The sequence below is a fragment of the Alligator mississippiensis genome, chromosome 9 (genome assembly GCF_030867095.1).
Source record: "Alligator mississippiensis isolate rAllMis1 chromosome 9, rAllMis1, whole genome shotgun sequence".
In the NCBI taxonomy this organism is placed as follows: Eukaryota; Metazoa; Chordata; order Crocodylia; family Alligatoridae; genus Alligator; species Alligator mississippiensis.
The window spans coordinates 42,927,529-42,945,006 of record NC_081832.1 but is presented as its reverse complement, the minus strand read 5'-3'; the positions used below and the strand labels follow the sequence as shown (position 1 = coordinate 42,945,006).

At 44.4% G+C, this 17,478-nt stretch overlaps 1 protein-coding gene across 3 annotated transcripts in view; it reads left to right on the top strand.

Moving 5' to 3' along the window:
• The window catches only part of SLC4A9 (solute carrier family 4 member 9), an 80,388-nt gene that overhangs the window by 44,893 nt on the left and 18,017 nt on the right, over positions 1-17,478 (top strand). For all 3 annotated transcript variants that reach the window (XR_002090098.2, XM_019487110.2, XM_019487109.2), the window contains exons 14-18: positions 891-1,004; positions 5,313-5,474; positions 13,236-13,414; positions 15,634-15,706; positions 16,770-16,838. Coding sequence is in view for 2 of the 3 variants with exons in the window: in XM_019487110.2 (XP_019342655.1) it covers positions 891-1,004; positions 5,313-5,474; positions 13,236-13,414; positions 15,634-15,706; positions 16,770-16,838 (597 nt within the window). In the remaining variant the exon portion in view is untranslated. The remainder of the gene's footprint in view (positions 1-890; positions 1,005-5,312; positions 5,475-13,235; positions 13,415-15,633; positions 15,707-16,769; positions 16,839-17,478) is intronic.

The window sequence follows — 17,478 nt, the reverse complement described above, 5'->3', positions numbered from 1 at the left end:
AGAGGGTAAATTCAGGTTGGATATAAGAAAAAACTTCTTCTCTGTAAGGGTCACCAGAATCTGGAACACACTCCTAGCAGAGGTGGTGTAGTCGCCCTCCTTGGAGGTGTTCAAGACAAGGCTGGACAGGCGCCTTGCTGAGCTCATCTAAGTCCAATACTTCCTGCCCATGCTAGGGGACCAGACTTGATGATCATACTGGTCCCTTCCAGTCATTTGATTCTGTGATTCTAAGCATGTTTAGCATTGAGCATTCTACATGCAGTGCAAGTACTGCTGATAGGGGGCACTCAAAATGCTCTTTTACTTTATCCCAAGTTCTCTCCATTACACACAGTGGCTGGCAACCTTCCAGAGCCCTGGGCTGGAACATCCTGGCTCCAGTCTGACACAGGCCAGATGTTGCCAGCCCCTGCACTGCAGGAATAGAAGTGGTTAGTGTGAAGTCAGGCAGAAGGCAGAATAGAGTTGCACATTATAAACTAACTGAGTTAGAGATGTATAAGCTTTTGTAAGCAACAGCTTACTTAATCTGATGCTATGGATGGCAGTCCCTTCATAGCATTTAATGAAGCAAGCTGTTGTTTATGAAAACTTATGCATCTCTGATTTAGTCAGTCTATAAGATGCAACACTACAGGAAGAGGCTTAGAGTATGGGAAAGAGGAAGGATATTGTCATGGCTTCATTGTATGACTGCTTTTCAGTGCAATGTGTTCTCAGGGAAGAACATCAGCATATCTGGGTTGTACACACAGTTCTCCTTCTGTTCCCTGAATGCACAGCAGCTAACTACTTCTAAAGCCCCTACTGACCAACTACCAGCTCTGTATATGTCAGTCATGGGCCATTTCTGCTAACTCCCCCAACTTCTTTCTTTGATCTATTAGCTGAGGAAGCTGGTGAGTGACTTCTCCATCATCCTGGCCATTCTCATCTTCTGTGGAATCGATGCTTGTCTTGGATTAGAGACTCCCAAGCTCATTGTCCCCATTGAGTTCAAGGTAAGAACTGAAAGCATAGTGGGGCTGCAGAAGGTAGAGAGGGTACATGAGAAGGATTGCTAGAGTGGAAGGGGATGTCTAGGGATTTGGGGGTGGGAGAAGGAGTGCTGGAAGATTAACTTGTGTAGTGATAATGGCTGAGAGTGGGGAAAAAGCCTATGCAGTGAGAAATGCCTATCGGATCTTGATGTAGCTTTTCCCTTGGACTTTCTGCTGAGACCTTGGAGACAAGGCTCATTTTCATATTTAATTCTGGGGTGAAACCTGTTCATGCAAACTAGATGCAGCCTTGAGCTCCCATTAAGTTTCTGCCTCATCCCTCAAGTGGACAAGATCTGAGATCCCCTGTTTCTGTTGGAAACACTCTTGCTCAGTAGGTGCCATGGCTGGAGGGGATATAGCTGAATCACTGTCTAAGGCTCTGTTGCTGAGGATGTACAAGGACATGACCAATAAGGCACCCAACATGCTGTCCACACAACGTGGCAGGAGTCATTCAGCAGCTAACATAATCCTGAGACATTTTCAGTTGGGATATTTTCAGTGCAAAGTGTATGTTATCCTGGGATGACCGACTTCTCATCACCTAATCTTTCCATTTTAAGGAGGGGGCCTCATAGTGTTCATCTCTGTGTCAGTCTGGGGCCCTGCCCTTTTCTCCATAATTTGGAGGGGTCCTGGAATAAGAGCTGTTGTAAAGGCCTGCCATTCTTCTGACCTCTCCCCTTGGTCTCTTCCCCCATCCTGAAAAAGAACAAACAACCCTTTAATCTGTTCAGCAAGCTGACCACTGTAGCTGGTGCCTAAATGAAGAAGTTGTCTGCATTGTAGATGGAGCCAACTTGCCATCAGGACTTGAAGGCTTGTCAGGACTTATCTGCAAACAGCCTGGGAATCAGGCAGCTCTGATCATAAAGAGGAGCTTTAGAGACAGGGAGGCCTTTGCCTGAACTCACCTGCCAGAGAGCCACTTCAGAGGGGTTCCCTGCCCACTGTGGGTGTAACTACCATAAGATCCGCCTTTCCCAAGGGGGAGACAGGCATCCCAGGTTCTAAGGTCATAAACCTCCTCCAGAATTGTTTAACCCATTGTGGAGGCCATGAAGAAAAGAGAGAAACAAGGAATTGATACAAAATCTTCTTCTGGAGAGAGAGTATCTTTCCCGGAGGAGCACTGAGTGAACTCATTCACAGGCAGCTCAACTTGAGCATCTCAGGAGTAGGAGGCAGAATGTTCATCTTGGAGACTGAAGTCTTCACTAAGCATCAGAACAGCACAAGCAGTGACAAGGTAATATTTCCTCAGTTTCCTCAACCCTGCCCTGGAGTGAGACACAAGCTCTGTTTCCATGGTCTGGTTAGTTCTGTTCCTGCTGAAACTGTCCAGAAAGTGCACAGCATCTGATAACTCCATTGATGGCTTTGTGACATGATCACCCCCCTACTCCCAGCTGGATGGAGAACCCTATCACAGGACCCCAAATAGCCCTCACATAAAATTGACTCCCCTTGCTGGCCTCTATAATAGTTGGTCACTTCCCCACTGGAAATGCCCAGTATAACTATAACTGTCTCCTGACCAGCTTATTGGCACCTTTCCTAAAGATCACTTCTCCACTCCCCCAAGATGTGTTAAATAGTACCTCCTTTCAGAAATGGTCTGTGTGAGACAGTAAGCCAGCTCCTCTTCCCCAGCCCTGCATACATACTAGCACGTGTGTGGCTGTCAGACAATCAGTGGCACATTCCGTAGCATTATGCTCAAGTCCTGAGAAATGGTGGGTGTACAGAACAAATTCAGAACAAGTGAAGACCTTGCTATGGAACAGGGAGAATTGGGTTCCTGTACTGGGCCACTTCCCACCCTAGTGTGACTCTACTGACTCCTCTGAGCTGGCACCTAGGATAAATCTGCTCATGTGTTTTTCAAGCAAACTCCTTCCCTTTTCCCTTTCAGCAGTGCAGGGCCAGGAGGGATCTACAGAGAACCAGTGCAAATAGCACTGGGATTTTCCACTTGCCGATCTGAGATTTTCGGACCCTTAACTTGACACCCTGTACTCTGCAGAGCAGGTTTCTACTGGAGCTGTCCTTGCAAATAAGTAGGCGTGAAGCTCCAGCCAGTCCCATGGTCTATAAATAACATCAACTTAGCAACTGGGCGCTAACTAAACAGTCATGTAATCATTCAAATGATGCCACAACATGCAGCAAAGCAGGAGACACAACTCAAGTCTGGGCTTGGGCTTCCTACCCCAGGCCTGGGTGTGGAAATGGATTAGCAGGGACTCCAAAGCTAGCAAACAGTCTCCATCTTATTCCCCAGTGCTCTGTGCCTGGTGGATTGTGCTTCAGTGTAATGAGGTAGATGCCTGCCTAGCCTCCAAGCTGGAGGCAGAGTGTCACTTGGCAAATGCAGGGGAGATGTCAGGACTGAAAGGGGCAGCACCAAGCACTCTGGCTAGAGCAGGGTGGTGTTGCGACTTGCTTTGGCTGCAACTCTTTGTGTATTAATGTGCGTTCAGTAATTCATAACTTGGACCTTCCCTCCATAGATCTTGAAGGGCATTTATTATATTAAGCAGCATGCAGCACCCTGGAGGGGTAGGAGGGGCTCACTTATCGCCGTGGTAGAGAAGCTTCAGCTGTGGTGCCAAGAAAGCATTGCAATAATAAACATCAAGCCAATGGAAGGGCTCAGGATGGAGTCCAGGGGTTGATTCCATAGATCCCTCTTCTAACTACTGGACCACTGGCCTTTGGATATGCCCAGTTTGGAAGGCACACATATAAATCTCTTTTTACATGATCACGTGTCTAAACAGACAGTACACAGGCATGCAAAGAGACACTGCACAAGAATCTGAAAGCTAGAGCCACAGAGCCTACCATCAATCCAGAATTGCCAGCTCTTGCAATTATATTATGGCTCATACAAAAATAAGCAGTTTTTCCCAAAACATCAGCTCCTGGAATCATGCAGAGCTTTCATTTAACAAGAAACATTCTTGGCCCTTATAATTGCAAAAAATAGTTTGAAAACATGACTCAGATGCAGCCTAGATGTTCAAAACCCAGAGAGCAGAGAAAGTGAGCTCTGCCTTTACTGCTTTCTAAACAAAAGCTTGCAATGTTTAAGTCAATCTCCTGATCTTTATGGGCCTTACTCATAAATTTTCAATCCCTGAGGTCAGCAACAAGGTGAAACCATGGCACAGACTCCCTACCATGTCACGGGTTCAGGTATTCTGTAGCTTCACAGAAATAGTCTCACCTCATCTCTCAGAATTTATACCCAATAGATCCTTGCCATACAAAAAATATCTCATTGGTTAATTGGTTTAGAGCCTGAGCGAGTACAAGTGGGCAGTTCACAAGTGCCCATTTCACGGAGTCTGATTCCTGCCGTCCCTAGTATGTAGAACAGCAGTCACCATTCTATTTCGTCTGGATGCCTTTTTTTCCCCATGTACTGCACTGCACATGTGGGGAGAGTGAGGAACTCACTGTACTATGAAGCATCATGCAGCAGCTATTGCTGGAGGCCAGTAAGTTTCATGCCATAGTCTGATTGGCTAACCCACAACAATCAGATGTTGCTCAAAAAGTTTTTTGCTATTTAGCAAATGCAGAACAGTATACCAGGTCACTTAAGACAGCCTTAGATAAGGCAGGCAAGCATTTCAGTTGTGCAAATGGCACTAGCCATATGCCAAATCCCAGTGCTATCAATACAAAAGTACCACTTAAGCCAATTTAAACACACCTTTGAATTCATGTAGGAGCAGCCTGCACTCAGCAGTTTGCACTTCATTAAGCTCCTGACCTTGTTGCTCAGAGTGCCCTGCCTCTATTGCAAGCTTCAGAATTCAAAGGGGGCAAGGTACACTGTCCTATGGAGAGTGGCACCCATGGGATCTGCTCTGCTCAAATGTTAGCCCTCAGGACATTTGCAAGTAGAATGTGGGTTTCAGTTCTGCCCCCATAGCAGAACTAGGACATGCACAGAGTAAGGATTCTCTGGGCAGCTGGTACACAAGACCCTCTTTCTGCTTTTCAAATCCCTTAGTAAAGTATTGCAATAAGGACACAAGGTGTATGCAGCATTCAGACCTCTGTTCTAATAGCACCTTTGAAATGAACAGGACCTAATCAGATTCAGGACTGCACAGAAAAGAGAGCAGTTGAGGTGGGCTAGAAGGATCAACCCATCCCACATGTCAGGCTTCTTTTCTGACTGCTGTATACAGCTGAGACTGTATCCTAGCCCTGTGATATATTATGTAACTCTTCTTATTCTCTGCAAAGCCCACCAACCCACAGCGAGGCTGGGTTGTATATCCTTTTGGAGTGAACCCCTGGTGGATGTGCCTGGTGTCAGCAGTTCCCGCCATTTTAGTCATCATCCTCATCTTCATGGACCAGCAAATCACAGCTGTCATCCTCAACCGCAAAGAGTACAAGCTGCAGGTCAGTTTTGGGAAGGTTGGCTCAAGGGTGGTGATGCTGGTAGGGCTGACTTGGGATTAGAGGATGCTTTAAGTGGTGGGCAGACCAGACAATCTCCCAGGTTTTCATAGATTTCATAGACATTAGGGCTGGAATGGACCTTGCAAGATCATCAGGTCCAGCCCCCTGCCCAAGGGGCAGGAAGTCAGCAGAGGTCAAATGATCCCAGAAAGATAGGCATCCAAGTGTTTTTTGAAAGTATCCAGTTTTGTTCTTGGACACAGAATGCAGAGCCAGGTTTCCATAGTAGATGCCTAGCACGGTTAAAACAGCTTGCTGGGCTTCATGTGTTCTGGACTTGTGACTTCCAATCATCTTGCAGTGATGGGGGTTTTCTGTGAAAGTCCTCCCTGTCCCCTAAGATCAGGCCAATAGCAGGCCAGGCCCTACAGGGCTATGTGTACATGCAGAGCTGAGAAAGCAAGTGTCTCGGCTGTGTTCTTTCTCAGTTTCCACCAAGATGGAGAATCTAGCTAATTGGGGACTGAAGACCTGGGGTGCTCAACTCGAAAACAATGGAACCTCTGATCTAAGTGTCTGCATTTAGGGGTGTTGCGACATTTGAAAACAAAAGGCTGTACAAAACTTGTGTAGTGGGTAAGCACTCAGTATGGCCTACTCAGGTGGAGTCTTGTGCTAATGTGGGTATACTGCTTTCAGCTTGTTCCAGCACATTTGTACAGCACTGCATCATGTGCCAGGGAGCAAGGTGCTGAGTCCCCTCAGTTGACACTTCTTAGCCCTTCCCAAGACTGAGCACTCAGGGTGTGTCTAAAGCCGCTCAATACATAGGAATACAGTCCCCAGCAAAGCAAGTAACAGCTCCTCTGAAGGAAACATGCCTCTGGAAGCATCATCTTATACAGAGAAAAAGTGAAGCATAGAGACTTTGGGGGCAGGTCTTACTCCACGCACAAGTAGACTTTGGGGACTAAATATGATCCAATTCCACCTTGTTTGAGTCCTAGAGAAAACATTAAGGCACTTGTGTAACACACCATCATCTTAGCCTTAAAATAAGTCACCAGAAAAAGCAAAGAGGAGGATGACCCACCCACGTACACTTAGGTGCCTAATAAGTAGATACGAATCTGGCCCCAAGCAACTTGCCCAAAGTTACCAAATGTTAGTCAGGACTAAAGGCCAAGTCTTTTCCATGGGCCCTGGATCAAACCACTGGACCACGCTGTGCCCTTCAAAAGGTGCCAGGAAGGAAGTTTCTGTACTCTTGGTCTCCCTCTCTTTCTTTCATTTGCCATAGATTGACATTCAAATTCCAGCTGCATGTCCCAGTTGTAAGCTGGCTGGACTGTGTGGGAGAGCTGAGCAAGTGATACTGAGTAGCAGCATGCCCTCTGACACCGCTGCACTGACTAATCTGTAGCTTAGCCCATGGTCCCTGACTGTCAGGGCTATTTACTCAGGGCTGAGCCTGTTGGCACTTGTTTCCTTCATTAAATTTACTGAGGTTTTCCTAACCTGTTCACACAGCCTGAGCTCAGAGCTAATGACAAAGACTTTTCTAAACATAAGACTTTATGCTAAAAGAACTAATTTTCTGGGCCTGGGAATACATATAGTTTTGCCTGGCAGCACTGAGATTGTGACTAATCTGATTGTTCTTGCATTGCTTGTTCACTCCTTCTACACATCAAACTCATTTCCTAAGAGGAGTCAGCAGGAAGATGCAGTCCCATTCCTTCCTCTTTGCAGCATTGTCCTACATCTGCCATCTTGTCAGTCCCAATTTCCTGCTTTCTTATAAAGGCTAGATAGAAATGCCCAGGTAGATTTGGGGAAGAGAAGGAGAAAGTGACCAGAGGTGCTATGAAAAGCCTTCAGATACCTCAACACACAACAGTGTCCCCACCAGGACCAAAGGAATTTGCATTTGTGAGGAATCTGGCAAATGCAAGTGCTGAGTCCTCTTCACTGTGGTCCGGGGTCAGAGTGTGTTTGCTGAACTTTCAGTATTGTCTGTGTTGACCCCATTCCAGATGGAGTATGCATCTTATGCATGCAAGGTCAGAATTTCTGAACAGTGAGATGGAGCCACATTGTGTCTGCTTGGTTCTTCTAGGTGTTGACTTGTAGGGCAGTTAGTTCTAGTTAAGATTCATTCCCTGAGAAAATCCTTTTCTGTCTCCATTTTTGTTAAAGAATCTCTCATAGTTTTGTTTCCTTGCCCTGCCCACCTCCTCTGTTTGGGTAACTCTCACACAGTGGCTGTCTACAGTGTGGACTATTCCCCTCAGTTGCTCTTTCTCAAGGTGCTTCTCAACCTTCCAGCTGTATTCTACCCAGACCTTTCTTTTTAACCTTCTGTTGTAGGCTAGGCCACCATCAGGATTAGTTATCTGGGAGACATTGGCTGTCCACCTTGCTCTGCCCCCATCTCCTATGGGGGCAGGGGAGCCGTAGGAAGAGCAACCCCTGTTGCATCCCCTGGCTGTGTAGCACACTTCTGCATGCTATTGCAGTGATTTTATAAGCACTCTGATGAGAGAGGGGCACAGTAGGTGGTTGCATGTTTGTCTGTGGTCTAAAGCATTCCACATTTTATGTGCTTCACATCAGACTGGAATTTGGAACACTTCAAATGTAAGCTTGTTAAAAGCCACAGAGGTTACCAGGTTTCTATCTGTATCATGGCCTTAAGATGGCAGTCTTTCAGACAAAGAATGGCCACTCACTAGTCAACAACAACCTATCAATTATCTTCTAAGAAAGAAACCCAGTTTCTCTCAAAGGAAGCCAACCACTTCTTTGTCCAACAACTATCCTACACCATCACCAATGCAACATGTTTAACAGAAAGTTGGGCATCAACCAAAAGAGACCAGAACCATCCCTGAATCCTCTATTTTTGGTACTGTGTATCCCTGATTTCCCAGGCTTGGCCTGGAAGAGACATTGATAAGTGAGCACTAGAAGTTATTTCTTCTGTGTACCCAGTCTCATACCCACCTTGTTTTTCTGTCTGCCTTCAGGAATTATTTGCACATAAAACAATTGAAAGGCAATGCAGCTGCCTTGCTTTGCCTAGAAGTTCCAGAGAAGATCTCTCTGGAATTCAGAAAAAGAGGTTTCTACTGATGATGTTTTCTTATTCTGAAGAAAAAGGAGGCATATTTGTTTTGCCCTCACATCTGTATGCCACTTCAGATTCAGGATGGCAACACTTACTTCATCATGCATTTTTACAGGCTCAAGATAATTTGTGACTCTCACTTTGGAAGATGCACACTTCTATATTGCGACCCATCTGGCTCAGTGTTTTTATTTTCCATTAGGGCCCAACTATTAATCAGTTCCTCCAGTTTCTCTCTGAGCAGCACACAGAGTCTTCATAAAATGCATGCATGTAGTAGTACAGAGACAAGGCATTCGTGGCAATCTGTATCTAGATGATTGGCTTAGTAGAGGTTGGTCTCATCAAGATGGTTCCACAGCCCTAAATGCTGTCCTTGACTGGTTCAGAGAGTTGGGCTTGATAATAGACAATACAAAAATATTGCCCAATTATTTACTGACAGTAGACTTAAAGGAACTCTGATAAAACTAGATGGACAAAGGCTTGCCTGTCAAAGGCAGACATTTCAGCTTATCAAGACTAGCGTCTCCAAAGGCAAGACAAATCCATAAATCACAATGGGAACCTGTCTCAGATATATCAGGCATATAAGCCATATTGTCAGTTTGCAAGTACATAACTAGACTTCAACTACACGTGTTACACAGCTGGCTGAAGTCAGCATAGTTCTCTGAGACATCAAATGGACATGCATTTTAGAGTCCTAGCTGCTATCTGGTTTTTGCAAAGTGTTTGGAAAGAAGTAATCTGCTCCACTTTATTTGTAAAAGCACTGATTATGGCACCCCTGAAACATGTTGGGGACTCATCTTTACCATCTCCAAAAATAGGGGACTTGGTCCTCAATGGAGGTAAAACTCCATGCAAACTTCTTGGAAGTCAGGAAATCAAATAAGTTTACAAAGCTTTCCTGGTGACTGTAAAGACCTCTACCAGACAGATCATAATAGATAACATGCTTGGGTTGTAGAATATAAACAAACAGGGAGATGCCTATTACTCACCCCTATGTCAAGAGGCATTCAAACTACAAACATGGTGTTAACTGTCTGGGGTAACCCCAATTCCTCTTCCATATCCCGGGTGCAATCATTTGGAAGATTTTCTCAACAAACAATCTGTCACTAATCCTAAATGGTCTCTGGAGAACTCTGTCCATAGATTGTATTTCACCAATGGGAAGACCTTCTTATAGATTTGTTCACTGCAAAAATAATTTTCCTTATGACTGCTGAACCAAAATGTAAATTGGTTCAGATAGACTTGAACTTTTTTTTCCCCAGATTTTTGGCAAACATATCTTCTTCGAAGATCAAATCAGTTTCTGAAATCACTCCCAGACTGCCTAGACACAGTAGCTCAGAACCATGATCATATATTTTTTGCTGACTTGAAATTAGTGTTGGCTGGTTAAGTGCTATTGACAAAAACTATTTACTACTGGCTTGGGGTCCTGGGTATAAGTGAAAACTGTACTGGGAGCCTAGATAAAAAGGGGCCAGTTGATCTCTCAAGATGTGATTTGCATTAGGTGAAACCAGAGAAGCTGGATTGGCTGGAAGCTGAGAAATTATTTGACAAGGGCAGTCCAGGACATAGGAGGACCTAGTACTGACCAATATTGGATCAGGAGGGGAGATATGACCAGCAGAGGATCGGTTACCTTATCCATTAATTTGAGTTGAGTTGCGCTTGTGCTTTAGTTGATCCAGACTTTACCGGAAATAGACTCTGTGAAAGACCCAGAGATTGGAGTGAAGAGCAAATCATATAGGTAATTCTTGATAGTTGAACAGTGATTCACAAGTATGTCATCTGGGTGAGTAAAGGACCAGGGTGTAGGGAAGGAGGAGCCCTGAAAAGGACCCAAAGCAAGAGATGGCAGTGAGAGACTTCACTAACAGGGCAGACATTCTTCCTGTCTGCAATAGGAACAACAAAGTGTGGTGGGTGACAAATTAACAGACAGTGGAGTGTAAACCCTAGGAAGGAAATCAAGTTAATGACTAGTCATTAACCAGTGGATCAGCAAACTCCCAGCTTTTACTGCTGACCCTCCTCACACAACCTTACTCAGCAAGAGGTAGTACTGAGACTTCATCTTCATGAAAGTTGTTTGGGAGGGTAATTTAAATCAAATTGTAAATCACCTTATTTTCTTTCCAAAACCCGTTTTTTCTCTTTAGGGGAAGCAGAACATCACATCTTGGATATTTCAAGGGCTACGTTATGTTACCCAGTATAACATTTAGATAATCTTGGCATCTCTTTGTTGCTATAAGCTGCAATTTTAAGAGAGGTCCAGAAAGTAGCTTAATGCATTGCCAAAGTATGTTAACCAGCTATCATACATGTGATGTACTTCACTTACTTACCAAGTATCAAGGCTTATTCTGCCACAGCTCAGACTGCCTTTTTCTGAGGTTGGCAAGGTAGACATTTGGAGGAATCACCTTGCTTTTGTTAAACATTATGCCCTGAACTTGGCCACAAGGTTGGGTGACAATTTAGGATAGCAGTGTTTCGATCACCAGTAGTTAGTGGCACCTAGTACTCTTTTATCCCACCTTCCAGGGGAGCACTGAAAACAGTCACTGAGAGTGAGATCCACATGAATGCTGACTGTGATTCTTCACACTCTTTTGTCCATGTGGATTCCACGATGTGGCTGCTGTTTAGTGTCACCCTTCCCTAAAATTCTGAATGAATGGGAGAACTGAGGTATTATTGTAGATTCTGTGTCCTTCATACTCTTAGGGTAAGGGATGAGTAAGGAAGTGAAGGATGCAGCTGTGGCTCAATAGACAATGCTATTCAGATATTCCAATCTTGCATGTAGAAGTTGCAAATACAATTTAAAGTCATACCCATGCAGACAAAACCTCTCAAAGGCCCATCATTACTACAAGGTAAGAAAGCATTTTTTTATCACAGACCCTTTGGGGGTTTTTGCTTTCCTCTGTACCCTTTGGGGGTTTTTGCTTTCCTCTGTAGTGGGAGCCTTTACTTGGAATCTTTTGTGTGTATATTAACAACCTTTTACCGAAGCAGGACATGGGCTACCATGGTTCTCCTGCTTTACTTGTGGCAGGTTCTGTCAGGGATGATGGTACTTTTATGAGTTTAAATTATGGATTGCATAAGATGGTTTGGATAGGGATGATTCTGCCTCAGGCAGGGGGTTGGATTAGATGACCTCTGGAGGTCCCTTCTAGCCCTAGTACTCTATGATTTTTATGATTACTGAGAACTTGGGCTGCTGGCAGGCACCTGTGAAAATGTTCAAAACTCTGGAACTTCAGTCTGAATGCTGAAATTCCACAGTAGAAGGAATGTCACTTGTGATATATTATTTGCTATTTATTATCCTTTAATTTAAAATGACTAATATATCCAATCAAGAACAGAAAAATGTGACTTAAGTGACCTGCCACACCCCAAGGAAAAATACTTGAAAAAACTCATGAACAACCCACATTCTACACTTGATAGATTCACAGTATACAGCAAATCCTACCAAATACTGAAAACAAATTCAAGATATTGGGATTAGAACACAAATGACCTGCTAACCAAAAAAGGGGCAGAGACTGTGACAGAAGTGTGACTGGTCATAATTCTATAATGCTCTTACTTTTATTTATAAGCACTTATTGCACATACTCTGCAGATCTCTGAACACTTATGCATTCACACTGCACAGGAGTAGGGTCACAAGCTGTATCTACGTGCCAGAAATGGCAGTTAAGTGTCTGGGCAGCTGCCATGTGAGCATGCAAAGTAAAAGAGGGCTCTTCTGATAGTTTTTCTACAGAAAAATGGACAGAAAGAAACACAAGAAAATTAGAAATCCTAAAGAGAACGAGTTCCTCCATTTTAATTAAAATTAAAATAGACCATTCCATTCAATTAATTAATTGTCCCTAGAAGGGTAGGATTCCACTGAGGGCTCAGATATTATTAAAGGCAGTGGAGCACTTACTACATAAAAGTTCCCAGTGCATTCTCATTGGATTACAACTGAATCTTATACTGTGCCATAAGCTAATCAGGAGCCAACATGCTTAGTTCAACTTGTCCTTCCACTAAGTTTGATTGGGTAGTTAATCATTCCAATGCAGAATCTTGAAGGAGTAGATATATAAACATATTTAGATTCCTAAAAGAAAGTGCAGACATATGGGATTTTTCAAAAGCACCTAACCCCATTGATTCCCACCAGGAAAACCTGATACCATTAACACTCAACCCCTTCACGGTTTAGAGCCTGGAGATAGGCACAGCAGCGTGACCTGTTAGTCCTAGCCTGGAAACAATTCCTGTAGTCAAAAGCTGTTCACAGAAAATGTTTTATCCCCAGCCTTTAGCTAAATACTTTAGCTCGGATGCGTCAGCTAATCCTGACTCCCTTGTAATGCCATGTGGGGAGGTGACCCCTGCTGGCTATGGAACCTCTTTGTGCTATTATGTACCATTATTAGGGCCAGATTCTGTCCCCTGGTAGCATATACAGAGCTCCTGCTAACATCAGTCAGATCCAGGCAGGCACCAGAAACAAGCTGTAACCCTTAGCCCCCGTTCCCGGCAGGCTGCTGCTTCTCTAAGCACTAACGTATCTCTCATTCCAGAAAGGGGCAGGCTTTCATCTGGATTTGTTCTGTGTTTCTCTGCTGATGATCCTCACATCTATGATGGGCCTTCCCTGGTATGTGTCTGCCACTGTCATCTCCCTGGCTCACATGGACAGCCTGAAAAAGGAGAGCATAACTTCTGCTCCAGGAGAACAGCCTAAGTTCCTTGGAATCAGGTATTGTGGAAAGCTATTTCCCAGAAAAAAAAATCTTGGCAGTTTCAGGACCAGTCCTTGCAGCTTGGAGAACATACCAATCAGATCCTAAGTGCCAGCCTGACCATGGAATCATACGACAGGGGTGCTGCAGGCTTTTCACAAGATATCACTGTTAGAAATCACTAAAGAGTGAAGAGTAAATGTTTCTTACTGATGATCTGATTCTAGAAGTTATTTGGAAATGGACAGCCTCTTTGTCTTCCTAGCCATTCAGATCCCATATTTCAGGTTATAGGCCAATTGCATGTGGGAGTCAAGGCAGAAGTTCCCCTTACTCTAATTCAGGGCTGCACAGCTGGGCAGCCACTTTCAGGAGTTTTGCCTTCCTCCAGAACACCAGGCATTGTCAGAGCAAGGCTCTGAGACTATTTGTATGGTAGTTCTTTGGAGCATTCTGGTTGTAAAAAATTAATGAGTGTATGGACTTGAATTGGATTAATATGCCCATCTGTCTGTGCAAGGTAACTATCAGCTTGGACTTTGCTTTTAACTAGAAAGATCTGGATATGATCTCTTGCTCCTGGGAAGGTCTCTAGTTGTGTCCCTATAGCATGTACTGACTATATGGATTTTGTTCTTACTGTTTTTCATAGCATACCAATTCACAACTTCACATACAACTGAGCTTGGTTCCAAAATCTTTTCAAGATGCTCTTACAAGTCCTTTACACAGCCCATCATCATTGTGCTACATGAGCGAGGCAATGATTTAGGGCCAGGGATATATCTGGGAGGATGGTGTGGCAAGATGGGCATCCCTTACTAGCCACAGCTAGCTCCCCACCTGCCTCTGGGCACACCACCCACCTGTCTCATCCGCCACGCCTTGTTGGTAATTAATAGAAGTTGGTAATTAAGGCAGGAGGCTGCCCATTGTTGCACCCCAATATTAGGGGATGTCTGTGGCTCTGTACCACCCCTACACCGCAGCCCAAGCCTCGCAGATGGCATCTCAGGCAGTTAACTGGACCCTCGCCTTCACCCATTAGCTGTGGCCCCCAACCATGGGGACCTTCGGCTTTCATAAGCCCTGGCCCCATCTCAGGCCCAGTCGGGACCCCAAGTTCCCTCGCTCATAGTGGGCGTCCCTCGTGGTGGGCCCTTTGGCCTTTTGACCCTTAGGTCCTGGCCCCAGCATTGACCAGTCAGGTCCCTCAGCAAGGTCTTCGCCTCCTGTCTGCATTTTTGGAGTGGGGTTCCCCCACTCCCAGCTCAGGTGGTCCGGGGAGCATGCTTGGCCCTACAGGGCCTCTCCCCAACTGGCGCTTCCCAAAGCTTACCTGGCCACTACTCCTTTCTTTGATCGTATTCCCCTCATTCACACCATGACTGGTGCTCCTGGGTCTCATGGGGACTCTCACTCCCCCACTAGGGCAGCAGGTCATTGTGTTGGCCTTAGATGTTACTCTCTACCCACCAGAAGGTGAAGGCTGGGGTTAAAGTGCCCCTACTCACCTTACACCAGGGTGATCACTGGCCTGGCATTTCCTGGGGGCTCCTGCACCACTGAGAGCCCCGCCAGGCCACCCACTCCCAGCAGGGTGCAGTTTTACGTGGTGCCCAGGACCAGAAGCCTTCAAGCCATCCCCTACAGCTCCTCCCTTACCTCCAGGAGAATACCAGCAGCCTTGCAGCCAGGCAATGAGGCTGCCTCATCTTCTGCTACCAGGGAACTGATCCCGTTATAAAGGCAGCCAGGGATTTAAAATGACTGCTGCAATCAGGCACCTGCTGGCAGCTTGGCTCAGGCCCTTAAAGTGGCAGGCACTTACAGTGCCCTGCCACAGGTGGCATTATGTGTCTTCTCAGCTCTTTGGAGTTGGTTTCTTCTGCTTTTGGAACCCCTATTTTGATGCCTCTGATATTAAGGCAAAGAAATAGTGGCAGAGTGGGTTCAGAGAAGGTTAGTAAAGTGGGGTGGGCAACTGAACAGGCCTGTCTGACCTAGGGCCCGCAGTTTCTGGCTTTATTGTCATCTTAGCCCTAGCAGTGAAGCAGAAATGTAGCCTTAGCAGATGTAGAATAGATATGAAAGATAGTGTTACTTTTAGGTGGTGCTGGAGCAGGCTACTGCTTCTCTGCTTTGAATCTGGGCACGCATTGGTGGGGAGGGAAGGAAGAGCTGGGGTTCAAACTTGAAATGCCAGGTGACTAACTGCAAGGATGATTGTCCACAGGGAGCAGAGGCTGACTGGTTTGGTGGTCTTTATCCTCACAGGAACATCTGTTTTTTTGGCACCTATTCTCAAGGTAATAGAGCTTTGTGTGCTTCACTTCTTTATTCTATGAGTGGGAAAGTATTGGAATATCAGCAGGAGAGCTAGAACGATTCCATGTTTCATCATTCAGCTAGTTATTGCTCGCTAATCATTCCATCACGAGACAGGATTAGGAGCATTCTACCATGTACGTATACAATTCAAAATGGACAGCAGGGAGCAAATGTAACAATATATAGTTTTAAAAAGTGTGAAAAAAACAATATAGCTGATAAAATACTGAAAGAGCAATGGTAAGAAACAGTGCCCTGAGAGTTTGGATGGACTAGATGAGACCCAGTAAGTTATGTCTTCATTCTAACTTCTGTGGGCCAAATGCTAAAAGCTTCAATTTGTCTTATTCACTCCTCACTTGGATCAAACCCTCCCTCAAGATAATGTGTATCACTGGCCTGAGCATTTTGGACCAGTCTGTGTAGCAGTTTCTTCCCCAACAAATGTCTCTTTGCCATGATCACTGTGCTATGCACAGGGCATACCTTGGGGAACAACTGGAATGAGGAGCTCCAAAAACCCCACAGAAACAACCTCTTCCCAAAAAACTAGAATTTAACTGACATGTTTAACATACAAAGCATGCGTATATAGGGAAGATGACAAAACTTTTGTGATGCTACCTTTGATTTTTTTCATCGTATAGTATGTAGTGTGATAGGGGGACAGTTAGGGTGTTTGTAGAACCTTAACTCAGAATTTCCAGTTTTCAAATATTTGTGTTTTGAAAACATTATCTTTTGGTAGTTTCCTGCTTTTTAAGCATGTTTTTGATCATCACAATAGTCTTACAAATTGTTTCCTGAAGAAACTAATCACGTCACAAACTTATCTTAACAAACTTTGCTGCCTGGGAATATATTCAGAGTCTGATTTCTTTGTAACTGTTAAGCAATAATCATAAAATTAAAACTGAAATGAAATAAGTAAACCAAACAGCCATATTTTAAGATTGATTTGGAAGATAAAGCTTTTAGAATTTAACTTCATGAAGAGAGCTGCATTAAACAATGCTAATACATTGCATTGATTTTTTCCAGTACATTCCTATGCCTGTGTTATATGGTGTCTTTCTGTACATGGGTGTGGCTGCTCTTAGCAGTATCCAGGTGAGTATAAATCCAGCCATTGTGCCACATAGCTTACCTTGACAATGTGCCAGGGTCTGGTTTTTCTATGCATGGGGTGAATCTGGGGAATGTAGCATTTTTGCTCTATAATATATATTACATCATGTAACCTGATTTTTAAATTTGCTTGTGTGTGTGCATTAATGTGTGGCTTTAGTATGAGTGGTGATACCACGAGTGCATTGTATAAATCACCCAAACAAAAGCTGGCAGACTCAGTCCCACTACATTTGTCACACTAAAACTGTCTGAGACGCATTTTAGGGAGTATATTTATCCTACACCAGTTGGATAGCAGTTGGATGTCTGGTGTTTTATGGCCTACAAGGCTAGAATTGGAGGCTTACCCTATTTGAAAGGAGAAAGATTTTTAATGGGCCATATAGCAAGGAAGGGCCTGAGCCATCAGTCCTTGAGATCACAATATTCTCATTTATCAAAAAGATATTTTAAGCCAGTTTCAGAGGTTTCTATAATTGTGCTTATTTATATTTTTTCCAGCTCTGGGCAGCCAGCTTAGGACCTGGGTAACAAAACCCCCTGGTTTTACAGTGCAAATAAAATAAATATACACTTGCTATAAAACATTCCACAAATAGCAGCTCGGGACCACTTGTGG